The 11997-nt window shown below is 39.1% G+C and overlaps 2 protein-coding genes and 1 non-coding gene across 3 annotated transcripts; all 3 read right to left on the bottom strand.

Annotated features, from left to right (window-relative positions):
- Positions 1 to 1183: 1183 nt before the first annotated feature.
- Positions 1184 to 1265, bottom strand: trnal-aag (transfer RNA leucine (anticodon AAG)). The gene has a single exon. It is a non-coding gene; the product is annotated as a tRNA-Leu (tRNA).
- A 432-nt stretch (positions 1266 to 1697) lies between these two features.
- aurkb (aurora kinase B) lies at positions 1698 to 6547 on the bottom strand. The gene is made up of 9 exons (XM_023397985.2): positions 6430 to 6547; positions 5398 to 5436; positions 5091 to 5172; positions 4969 to 5011; positions 4657 to 4845; positions 3821 to 3959; positions 3515 to 3663; positions 3214 to 3388; positions 1698 to 2295 (listed from the first exon to the last, which is right to left on the bottom strand). The coding sequence occupies exons 1-9, from the start codon at positions 6433 to 6435 to the stop codon at positions 2122 to 2124; spliced, it is 996 nt and encodes a 331-aa protein (XP_023253753.1). The 5' UTR covers positions 6436 to 6547; the 3' UTR covers positions 1698 to 2121.
- Positions 6548 to 7568: 1021 nt separating this feature from the next.
- Positions 7569 to 11514, bottom strand: LOC111648249 (uncharacterized). The gene is made up of 3 exons (XM_023398084.2): positions 11128 to 11514; positions 10917 to 10992; positions 7569 to 10039 (listed from the first exon to the last, which is right to left on the bottom strand). The coding sequence occupies exons 1-3, from the start codon at positions 11226 to 11228 to the stop codon at positions 8996 to 8998; spliced, it is 1221 nt and encodes a 406-aa protein (XP_023253852.1). The 5' UTR covers positions 11229 to 11514; the 3' UTR covers positions 7569 to 8995.
- Positions 11515 to 11997: the final 483 nt, after the last annotated feature.

Consider the following 11997-nt stretch of genomic DNA (forward strand, 5'->3'; position numbering starts at 1 on the left):
CTACAATAGTAAAATGCTACACACAAATTAAAGCATAAGCGAAAACATATAATAGTATAATGGTGACAGGTGTTTCCTTTGAGTACTTTTAATACTTTAAATGTTTTTACTAAACATTGCCAATGCAGGACTTCTATTCACTACATTTCAGAGGGAAACATTGCACTTTCAATCAATGCAGGAATCAAGGCAAAAAATAACTTAAAAAGACAAAATTGATGACAACCTGGCTGTGACGCACTTGTTATCCAGTGCTTTTAACTTCAAAAGTCACAATTGGGCATTGAACAGGTCCCAAATTCAAAATAGTAACATCAGAAATGTTGACCTCTTATTATGTGGCAGTAGTGACAATTAGTCACTGAAAACATTTTTGTGTATGGTGGTTTCGGAATGATGGAGACAGAGAACAATTTGATTCAAAATATGATGCAGGCTCTGGATGATTTTTTTTTTTTTTTCTAGGGCAACTATCATGTTTTCCCCAAATAATGTACAAATGGCTTGATACAGTAAATAGTGCACGTAGCTGCTGTGAATCCAGAAAATATTTCCTTGGAGGAGCATGTAGCCTGAATTAAACTGAAGTTGAGGCTAAGCCCCGAGTGTTTACAATGTCTGCCCCCGCCCCTGGATAAACGGATATAGCAGCTTGTGTATGAGAGACAATCAGGAAGATTAAACGACAACACAAACGCACGTTGTGCTGTGTGGTTTTATTCATACAGATACAGATACCAGATCCGAGACATATTCAAATATGATAATAAAGGCAAACAAAAGCAATTGAAAGAATTTTCGATTAACGATGTTGACTAAAACCTAAACTCCGTGTAACATTTTGATCATTTAGTGACCTCTAGCGCTTTAATGTAACAAATTACATCCACGTTTGCTTAAGACTATGCCAAGTTATTGTGTAATTTGTTTTTTCGGCGATAATTGGCTTGACCCAATACTGATGGTGTTCCAGAGAAAATACGAGTTACCATCATTTCTATTGTTTTATGGTAAGTCAACCTAACGTATCACGTTTCCAGCTCGTTTGTTTTTGGTGACAATGTTACGTCGCTCGCTGTATAACTTCTACCGATATTCACCGACAACAAAAACTTTCAGAGAAGGCAGACGGTAGATCTCTGATAAATTAAATACAAAATACAATCTGAGGACAAAAATGTGATGGCAGCGGTGGGATTCGAACCCACGCCCCCGAAGAGACTGGAGCCTTAATCCAGCGCCTTAGACCGCTCGGCCACGCTACCGTATGTACACGTTTCTGTCAAGTAACTTTGTGAATGTGTATTATTTAAATGATAAACTACCGATTACGAGTATTTTACTGTAGATGGGGGGGTCATTCATATATTATTAGTACAAACCTTAAGAAATAATTTCATAATATATACCATGTTCCCGTTTTATTAGTCTACCCTCATTGATAAAGAGGATGGATAAAATACTAAAATCATATCAGTATAATTCAACAGCACACGTGACAAACTAAACTACAGCCTCCAAAATGACCATAAATGTGAAGGAACATCTTTGTAAACAGTTTCAACAAAACCTGAACATAAACTTAATGAAATTAGGATAAATTGCAGGGTGCCTTTGTATTAGACCTGATATACTGTTTGGATCTGCAATGCAACCACTTCCTTTACATAATAAATTATTCAATAGATGTCCTCAAATCCTTTTATAATATTTATTAGAAATTTGAAGTACAGCTTGAGGGAAAATAAAACATGCTTTACACCCCATCCCTCAAACACATTATCTTAAACTATTTGAGAATATATTCGGCTTGAGGCTGTCTAACAGTAGTACTTTGGAGTCAACACCATCAGGCGCAGAAATACAAAACTGAGCTTTGTCCATTTTAAAAATGTTTCAGAAATTAAAGTAACAACACATACACCTCTAAATAACTAGACATATATAATGACACCACACTGTACAACATAAAACTGGGTATGCATGTATATGCATCATAAAATGTGCCGAAATAATGGCAGTTTGAAGCTCTTGGCAGTGAAACCAAAACATGCTGGCCCAGAGTCTCTCGTGGACATAAAACACCCCTCTGAAGGCAGTAAGCAGGTTGACCAGGTGGGCTCAGGATTTCTTGGCAGGGTAGGATGGGGGTAGGAGCCGGTGAGAGTTGCTGCGCACCCATGGGTGGTCAATGACACTCTGTAGTGAGAGGCGATTGGTGGGGCTGTGGCGAAGCAGCTTCGATATCAGGTCCCGTGCACCATCTGAGACAGTCTTGGGGAACTTCAAATCCACCTGAAAATGACGAGAGGGTATTTATTTATCTAATCATCACACAGACTGTTGCAGTAAATACTGACTTTTCTAAGAGAAATAGTTCATACTAGTTGTTTATATAGATACCTTACTTTTTTAAAATACCTGTGTATTGTGGTTTAATTGATTCATGATATATCACATCCCAATACTGATACCATAATTTTGCCTAAAACTAGGCTTTCTCAGCTCATGATCTGGTGTTGTTCAGGGTTCATGGACAGAAACTTATAAAGTTTCCTGAAATCACTGAAGAGTAAAAACATATGTAGATGAAAATATTATAAATTGATTCTTATTTCTGAATACAGCCATCATTTTGTATCAGTTATGATAGTGTTGTACTCAAGAGTAATTGCTAGGATCTGGAGACAGCAACAAGGCCACAGCAAAGTTTGTTGGGACACAAGAAAAAAAAAAAAAAAAAAAAAATGTAGATGTTCTGATGATAAACCTTTGTTTGGAGGTAAATCTGTTAGTGAATGTACTTTAATTGTTGGTAATAATCCCCTAAGTACAGTAGGTAAACACTGAAGCAGGGTGACAGTCTGTAAACAGTGATGTGTGTTCAAGAGTAATCTTTAAAATTTCTGTTTTCAGTCACTAGAATTTTGAAAAACGCAAGAGACCGAGAGAGTGGAAGCATAACACGTCCTCACTCCTCAGTAAAATTACCCCTCAAACACCCCTACCAAAATAAGCACCAGCATGCTTAGTGCTGGTAGGGCCGACCCTTGACTATTCTGAACGGTGTAAAATATCTCAAAAAGGTTATTCTCACATATCCATGAATGGAAGTGGCCAAGGTTCTTCCAGACTTCACTTTACAAAAAGTGACAAAACAATTTCTTTAGATTTGTCCAACTAAGAATTTGACACCCAAAGAAAAACACCAACCTTCATAATTCTTTTGTACGTTTCTGAATGGCTGGCAGTTTCAAAAGGTGGGTTGCCAACCAGGCATTCGTAGCAGAGGACCCCAATGCACCACAGGTCCACTTTCTCACTGTGGGTGTGTCCCTCAATCATCTCTGGAGGGAGGTAGTCCAGTGTTCCACACATGGTGCGACGTCTGGGAAGGTTTAAAACAAGAGGTGAGTGGGGAAGGTAGCAAAAAAAACAGACATGCGACAGCACACAGCAGCAGACAGCCATTTCTTACAGGGTATAGTGGTGCATTGACACTATGATTACTCACCTCAGAGAAGGTGCATGAACAGACCAACCAAAATCGGCAATTTTCAGCTCTCCGCGATAGCCGAGAAGCAGATTTTCTGGCTTGATGTCACGATGAATCACTTTCTTCTCATGGCAATACATTAGAGCATCAGATATCTCCTCCATGTACTGCAAATTTAAAGAGGTTAACACTGAATTACGACATTTAAATTTAAACACACACAATACAAGCAATGTAGTTCATCAAGTCCAGTAAACTGCCTAGGATGAAGTAAGGATGTGCAAATTACTCCTGAACAATGAACAAACTTGGTTCATCTCTTACTGTGGCAGTGCGCTGGTCATCAAATCTTCCACATCTCTGTAGCTCTTTGTACATTTCACCACGTGGGGCGTACTCTAGCACTAAGAACACCCTTTTGCGGTCATGGAAGTAATTGTAGAAGCGCAGAATGTTGGGGTGCCTGAGGAGAAAATAGAGTATATTTTTAGGTAGAGTGTTGTTGAAGGTATTTCCAAAACCAAGTGAAAGACATTCAAAGTCAGTGTATTCATAGTACCAGAAAGCAAAATCCCTATTTGAGCAAGATGTGTGAAGAAGAATTGAATAAATGTGTTAATCTGGTATTTCAGAAATGAACCATCAATTAATCTGCTGAAACAGTGCTGCCAGTATTTTGCAGGGTTGTACTAGTTATTTTGTGATAAACTGGAGTAAATGTTTATCAAAATGCAAATGCTACTGCCTAAAAGAGCACAGATAACCATCATATGACATGCAGGAAGAACACAAATGTTCCTCCAAAACTGTACATGCATCTAACTTGGCATCTCATTGGTTAACCTACCATTAAAATTTGCAAAACATTATTCACATAAAACGTTGCAGCAATCGTTTCAGTTTGCAATTCACAGTAAAGATGTGAAGCACAAAATTAAACCACTGTTCATCTGACACCTTGTATATTATATAGATAAATGTTAGAAGTTATTGAATGTTCAGAGGGGCAGAGAATAGTAGCAAATAGCCTTTCAGGAAATGTATGAACTAAGATATTTTGCCCTGAATTATGCCCCTCAAGTACTCAGCATTTGTCTTCTAAACATAGCTAAATACCAACCCACATCAGACAACAAAAAATGTTCTTTCAGGATACTAACTTGAGATGGGCCTGAATCTCAATCTCCCTCCTGAGTTGATGCTCCACACCCTCCTTTTCCATCTGTGACTTGAACAACACCTTCAGCGCCACGATGGCTTGCAGCTTCTTTACTCTTGCAAGGTAAACATTACCAAACTTGCCCTTCCCTAATGGTCGACCGATGTCGAAGTCATCAATGGAGACTTTCCTGTAGAGAGTGCAAACACAAACATTCTTGTGCTAACCATTCAAACAGTTGAGGCCATCACTTTGATGAAAACAGATCATTATAGCAATACACAAATGGAGGGGTACGAGTGAATACACTTACTTTGAAGCTGAACTGGATGAGCCAACGCACTCTCTCCCAGGGCCTAAAAATGACAATACAATCAAAACAGGAAGATTTGTTGAAGTTTGAATGGTATCTGTGTGTGAGGAGGCAGAGGTTACCTGTGATGGCATTTTTGTCCATCTCTGCTCGTGTCTTCACCTGAACACGCTGTGGGCCTGCCACCATGCTAGGGGTTGTAAACTGATATTCAGAAGCAAAAACACAAAAAAGCAGTTATTAAGTGCTTTATTGACAATAAACTTCAATTGGCTAGAAAACAATACTGATTTTGAATATTTTCACACCACATCAGCTCATTTGATAGACCTTTTTCCTAAGTGTTGGTACAAAAGGTAATCACAGATGAGATATTCATTAAGCACAGTGGGCAAATCTAGACATCTTTTTATAGCCATTACTACTTACCGGTCTTGGGAAATCCCTGGGCTCATAATTTTCCTTATTCTGTAAAGAAATAAATACAGACAGCTCACATTAACCTACAGTACATTTGAGTGGAGTGTCTTATCATTCAGACTTATTTTTAGCTTCAAGTTATATTTCTTATTTTAGACAATGTCCAGGGTATATATAGCAAGCAGGGTGATGAGGAAAACAGTCCATCAACTTAAAACACCCAAGGTGGCTCTGATTCTGAGGGTTTTTCCTGCATAGACTGAGGCTGGCTGAGTGGTATTAGGGCTCAACTACTTTCGCTGTTTATTGGGGATTTGTAGTCGCTTCAAGCTTCAGAAAGAGGGTGGACATTTTGATCTTTATGACTTCCCACTTTCATGATATTTTCTCCACCTTGACAACACACCCTTCAACAATGGACTGCATTAGACTGTATAGATGGCCCTTTTTGTCTGTTACTTCAGTGTACATTTTCAATATCTGTGAATGTATCAGACTGGGTACACTGGGTAGACTGTGAAGCTGACAATGTAACTTTGTAATGTTAAAAAGTTCTACTACATTTAGGTAAGGTAATACAACGCAGTTTATGTGTAATATAAAAAATGATTCATCACCACATTGATTAATTAGATTTTGGTTTAAGTCGTTCACTTAGATACAGTAAATGTCCTTAAATAGGCATGTTTCTGTCGTTAAACAATGAGAACGGTTCGGTAACGTTAGGCCACAGTTAAAACCTTTGCCTTGTTTGTGGGGTAGCGCCTGAAACATAGACTTACATTCAACACCATCGAATTACATTGAATATAGCCACTTATGTTTATCTTCTGTCATATACATACATTATACAAGGGTTGTTGTCATGTTCAACTCAATTTAAGAGACGTTATGCTACAATTAGGTTAGCTCAATAGGGTAGCTGGCAAACCTAACGTTAGCTACCTAGCTAAAATCTGCGACAACTGAAAGAAGCTGCTCGGAGTTCTCAATTGCTGCCCAGTCCAACCTCGCTACCAAAAAAGTAAAATACCAAATTACCTGCATCGTAATGAAGATACGGAGTATTAACTTTCCAGCGTGTAAAGCCCAGTCCTAATATTTTTGAACTTCTTCGGCCGCCAACGTTTTCAAAAAGCCAACCTTCACGACAGCGATTGGTCGGTATGCCTCACATAGAAGGCTCCCATTGGCCAGAATTGCTGCAGGAAAACACGTGTGATTGGTGAACACCGACGATACAGCGATATGGACCCGCCTTCCTCTCCTGTTTCCTTTTCCTGAATCTTTTAACAGCGGTGAAGAAGTGTTCACAGTGTCGTTACTTTATTATTGTTTTCATTCGTGGCCTGGCCAAAGTAACTGAACCCTATCGCTGTTTGCGTTTCCTTTGTAAAAGAGAATAAACATCTTTATGCTTGTGATGTCAACTATATAGTTTCAAATTTGAGTTTACCCACCATGGCCCCTTTTGTCCCTGGTGTTTCTTTGTAAGATGATATTTTTATTAGTGAAAACATCTGGGGCTGCAACTAACAAAAAGAAAAAAAAATCAAATATTTACAAGTTCATGATAAATCAAATAACTGTCTATTCAATGAAAGGTCAAAAACAATTTGAGGAAAATGCCCATAATAATTTCTCAGACCACAAAGTGACATCTTCAAATGTTTTGTTTAGCTCAAAAATCTTAAGATTCAAAGATTTACATCTTTTACAATGATACCATTTCCAATTACATAAAATAAAAATGAGCAGAGAGTCCTTCCCGCAGAAAATCTGGAACCAAAGAAAGTAATGTTTTTCAATGAAAAATAACTAAAATGATTGATTCACTATCCAAATTAGAGGCTATTTATTTTCTGCTAATCAATTATTTGATTACTCAACTTATCGTTTCAGCACTAACAACATTCTTTTTGTTGTAGATCCCAGATGTGTGAACAAGCTAAACTCTACAGCAGCTTCATAACATCTTAACATGACACAACAATTTATAACATTTTCCCCAATTAGAATATATGCTGTTAACTTATGTTTTTCGTTTAATGAGTGTGAATTGAATTTCATGAAAGGTCAGTCTGTAATTCAAAAAAAAGATCTTTATTTATTATTTATCTTTATTTTTAAGAGAATGCATCTATTAAATGACAAAATACAAAAACAAATATACCACAGGATTTATTTGTTCAAAATAGATTTATTCAAAACAGTTTCTCATTTAAATTTTCAAACATCTATAACTGTGCTTTAAATGACAATTCATGTCAAGGATGCACATCTTCCATGTTTTCTCTCCATTACACAATCAACAGACATTTACAATTAGCATTGTTATTTCATAATTTCTAAAAAGCATATAGGTAAAGAAATTGGAAAAATGACAGGGGATTGGGACATGATACAGATGAATTTACATATGGTATGCTGTTGTTCTGTAACACCAGAACCAGACACCTGTTTGTAACTGACATTTTGTCTGAATGTATACATTGTTGAACAGGAGTTAAAGTACAGGAAACAGGTGGATTGCCAGCAGTATGTTTCAGTTGTCTGCCTTTGTATCCGACACCTGCTTAAGTCTTTACAGTCTAGCAGCGACAGTTCCACATTTTGTGTCATATTGTGACTGAGTTTTAAACACTTAGCTAAAAGCTTGTCTATTTTTGTTAATATGTTTCATGTGAACAATCAATTTGGAAGTCAGACTATCCACTGATTTACCTCGAAGACAGTGAGTAACAATACAGACAATATAAACTGTAAAATCATATATTTGTCAACATCAGAGATTTTTCCAAAGTGTTTTCAATGCGATAGCTCCAACTTCAATATATATGGGTCTCCAAGGAAAAAAGCAAGGCTGCTTTGTGGCAAGATGACTTTCTCATCAAGGTAATGAAGTACCTTAATTTATCAGGTATTTTCAATGTGCTGGATTCACTTCTGGTTATTTTATCCAGAGAGACTTTATCATTTGATTTTCAATTTAAAATGCTATATCACAATATATAGCTACATTAAAAGTAAGCTTTTATTCAAGTGAAAGGAGTCTCTTATGCTTCAGGCAATTGGCCATCTCAGCTTTTATTCAAGTTTTATTCAATCCACACATGTCCACTAACCCTAATCCTCACCCTAACCCTTAAATTGCAAAGTTGACACCTGGTATTCCTCCTCTGGCTACGGAGGTTGGCAGATTCAAAAGTATCCACGGGTAAAACAGTCTCAAAAGCCTGGAAGAGAAAACAAGATGGACTATTAATTAAGAGTTTACTCTGATTTCTCCAGTATTACACTGTAGTTGTTTTGTCAGTGTTTTTTTTTTAATGTTGTTGACACAAAGGTCAGAAAATCTGGTTGTGAAAAATGAAAATATATGTATATATATATATATGAAAAACATATGTTGCACCTTGGAACTGACTCATTTGAGACTATGATATATTGGAAGACAATATGGGCTGGGCATACTTATATCATGACACAATAATAAAAATGAATGTTAACCATTTCATCGATAATGCTATAAAAACTACACATATCTGTGTGAAAGAGAATTTTAACCATTTTGGCCACTTGTATTCATCAGTAGTGATGACGTCATTTAGTCTGCATTAATCTGAACAGAGCAGTTGGTGAAAACTAGTGTGCAGGATGGCAGCAGGACAGCCAGTGAGCGGCGCACACTTGGAATAGGATCGTTCACATCCAGCGTCTTGTTCTCATCATTGTTGCTATCTCCACCTGCAGCTTCTTCACTGCCCTGCTCTTCTTCACCGCCACCTTCCCCTTCCAACACTGGTGGACACTGCCGAGGCTGGAAGCTCACGTCCAAAAACTCCAGCCGTCGGAGTCCACGAAGCATACGGCAGCTCCGAACTATCTGCATCTCGCTGAGAGTACAGGCCCACAGGCGCAGACGCTTCAGGTCCTTCAGACGGCTGGCACAGAGTAGACCTGGCCCCACCTCTTTACCACCCAGGCTCAGTTCTTCCAGGCCAAGCCATCCTGCCCCTAGCCCCAGGGAGGCCATCTGTGACTGGTAGCCCTGCCGCCCAGTGATTCCTATTTCTAGAAACTTGAGCCTGGAAAGGCCTTCCACACCACAGATGCCGTCCTTGGCAGCGCAGCTCCTGAGCCCGTTAGCTGTTATGCGAAAGGTATCACGCAGCTCCAGTCGACTGAGCCTCTCCCATGATGTCAGACTCTGCAGGTGTTGGTCCGTGAAAGAGGGTACATTGTTAAGGACTAATGTTTCAATAGGAATCCCTGATGGAGTGCCAAGCTTTTTTCCTTTCTGATCCTGCCCTTTCTGTTGAGCGCCAACACTGGACGTGGCTTCTGCTCTTTCTTGGGCAGGTGAAGTAGGCAGTGCCTGGTTGAAAAAGCTGCGAGGCAGCTCACAACCACGCAACTCCAGCACTTGCAAAGACGGAGGTAGAAGCTGGCAACTGGACAGGCTCCTCAGGTCTGCATGCAACAGATAGAGCTTACTCAGGCGAGGGCACTTTGTGGCCAAAGCTTTGAGCCAAGACTCAGAGAGAAAGCTACCGCCTCGGGCAGAGAGCAGCAACCCACGCAGCCGAAGGCATCTTAGTCCACAACCAAGGTACTGACGCAGCAGGACCCAAAGTATGCGGGATGTCACCTTGCACACAGTGGACAGTCCACGAATATGTGTGAGTGTTGAGAATAAAGGATGGGAAGCAAAAGAGAGAGTTTCTGTCAATCCATTTGTAATCGACTTCTATAGAGTCTAATGGTAAGACGTACACATAAAATACATATACAACATAAAACGTTACACTTCAAATTAAAACATTAAAAACGATCTTTTAACGTAATGAATACAAGTGGATAGTGCCTAATATTTTTCTTCTGGATATTTAACTCTGTGGTGCATGAGTACTTTAACTCTTTTAGGCTACAACCCACAGGAAACCAGTTTCATTTTTGTATGGTTCCTTGTCTTGACTTAAACAGCAAAACAAAACAACAATCTACTGTACAGATTATCAAATATGTTAATGGTTTTTCAGTTTTAATGCATGTAAGTTTGCTAACATTGTCTCAAAAGCCTGGGGAAAACAACAAGATTGATTATTTTAGCAGCAGCTTTCTGAATGAGAAAAGTCCTGAGCTGAGACCTAAACCTGATGGCAATGAAAGCTTGAGCAACTTTTGTAAGCAATGGTTAGACATGAATCCTCTGATACTTTTATGTATTTTTAAGATGGTAGCATGCAGACTTTGTCAGTGACTTGATGTGACTGTCAAAGATTCTTGACTTGGTTTTAGGTTTTCAAAGACTCTTAGCCTTTCCTCTTTATCGCCAAAGAAAGTGATAAAGTTGTGGCTATTGGGACATCTGATTTCTCGTAGGAACTGCGTGTTCTGTATGGCTATATTTTTTGTTGTTATTGTGGATGTGTTGTGTGGCTACGTTAATCCAATAGAAGATCCAAATGAAAGATGAAAAGGTAAATCAAAACTGAAATATTAACGTCACATTGTAAGTAACTTACCCCCTTCCATGTCGTCAGATCGACATGTCTCCACAGTCTCTGGTCTTTAACAAGACGTTTCCATCTCTTACACACTCTAAAAACACCGTAAAATGCAACAAAAAACTTAATCATGTGACTTGAGTCAGAACAAAGGCAAAGCTGGCAGAGTTTTGTTTCACAATACGAATAACTGGTAAAACACTGGTCGGCAAAGTTACATTTCTCTTACCTTCCAGCTTTGACGAGCTCCCGTACGCTCAGAAACGACAACACATCAATTAAAATGTTCTCGGGAAAGTAGTCCAGATTACAGAGTTTAAATTCTTCCATTTTGTAAACAAAACTCTTTAGACCTTCGACACGGACTACTATCACGACGCACACAGGTTGCGCCCAAATCAGCAATCCCCAGGAAACAGCTGCCCATTGACTGTAGGACCTAGCGGTACATACCCGGTTAAATCAAAAATGTTTCCTTCGGCGCAACATAGCGTATCTCGGTCGAAATCCATGTGTCTTGTAAACACTTGGTAGATTTATGACAATAATTATGCGGTAGCGCTAATTTTAAAATTTCCTTATGTGGCGACGTTGCCGCCTAACGTTCGTTAGGTGAACACTCCACTGCGCCTGCGCGAAATACCGGACAAGATGGCGACCAGCAATGGTGGAGGAATGGAAGTGGATGGGGCAGGCGAGTATTTCTCCCTTATTTAACCATTTCTGTCCGATATCAACATTGACCTACGTGCAAATTGTGGCAGGTGTTGTATATTTGTGTTATGGGAGGTGGGAAGAGATGCCTTCGTGGTTTTAAAGGTGGCAGGTAGCGGGTTGGCCGATATAAGCGGGTTAACGTAAAGTAAATCTGCTCTAAAAGCTGTCAACAAATAAGTCATATTGGATTTTTGATCACTTCTCCTCTCATCTCTTAGTATAGTTTGGATCGGTAACACAAACCTAAATCCATCACCACATGCAGGTTGGGGAGAGAACTCATTACCTAGCTATAACAACAACCCAATCTCAAAATAGGGCTGGTCTTCTATGCCCTCTGTCCATGAGATGAACCGATATATCGGCCTATCTGCAAAGTTCA

This window comes from Seriola lalandi, unplaced genomic scaffold, assembly GCF_002814215.2.
Source record: "Seriola lalandi dorsalis isolate HSWRI2012SDOR001 ecotype SW California unplaced genomic scaffold, Sedor1 jcf7180002054972, whole genome shotgun sequence".
Lineage (NCBI taxonomy): Eukaryota > Metazoa > Chordata > Actinopteri > Carangiformes > Carangidae > Seriola > Seriola lalandi.

Bases quoted from the DNA above. Each gene is read 5' to 3' on its own strand.
- aurkb (XM_023397985.2), bottom strand. The intron at 5,173-5,397 runs GTAAGTAGTAAT...TCTGAATATCAG, and splicing joins CCAGGGATTTCCCAAGACCG to TTTACAACCCCTAGCATGGT. The intron at 5,012-5,090 runs GTAACCTCTGCC...TGTCATTTTTAG, and splicing joins GGACAAAAATGCCATCACAG to GCCCTGGGAGAGAGTGCGTT.
- LOC111648249 (XM_023398084.2), bottom strand. From the start codon at position 11,228: ATGGAAGAATTTAAACTCTGTAATCTGGACTACTTTCCCGAGAACATT. The intron at 10,993-11,127 runs GTAAGAGAAATG...CGGTGTTTTTAG, and splicing joins GAGCTCGTCAAAGCTGGAAG to AGTGTGTAAGAGATGGAAAC. The intron at 10,040-10,916 runs GTAAGTTACTTA...ACTGTGTGCAAG, and splicing joins ATCTGACGACATGGAAGGGG to GTGACATCCCGCATACTTTG.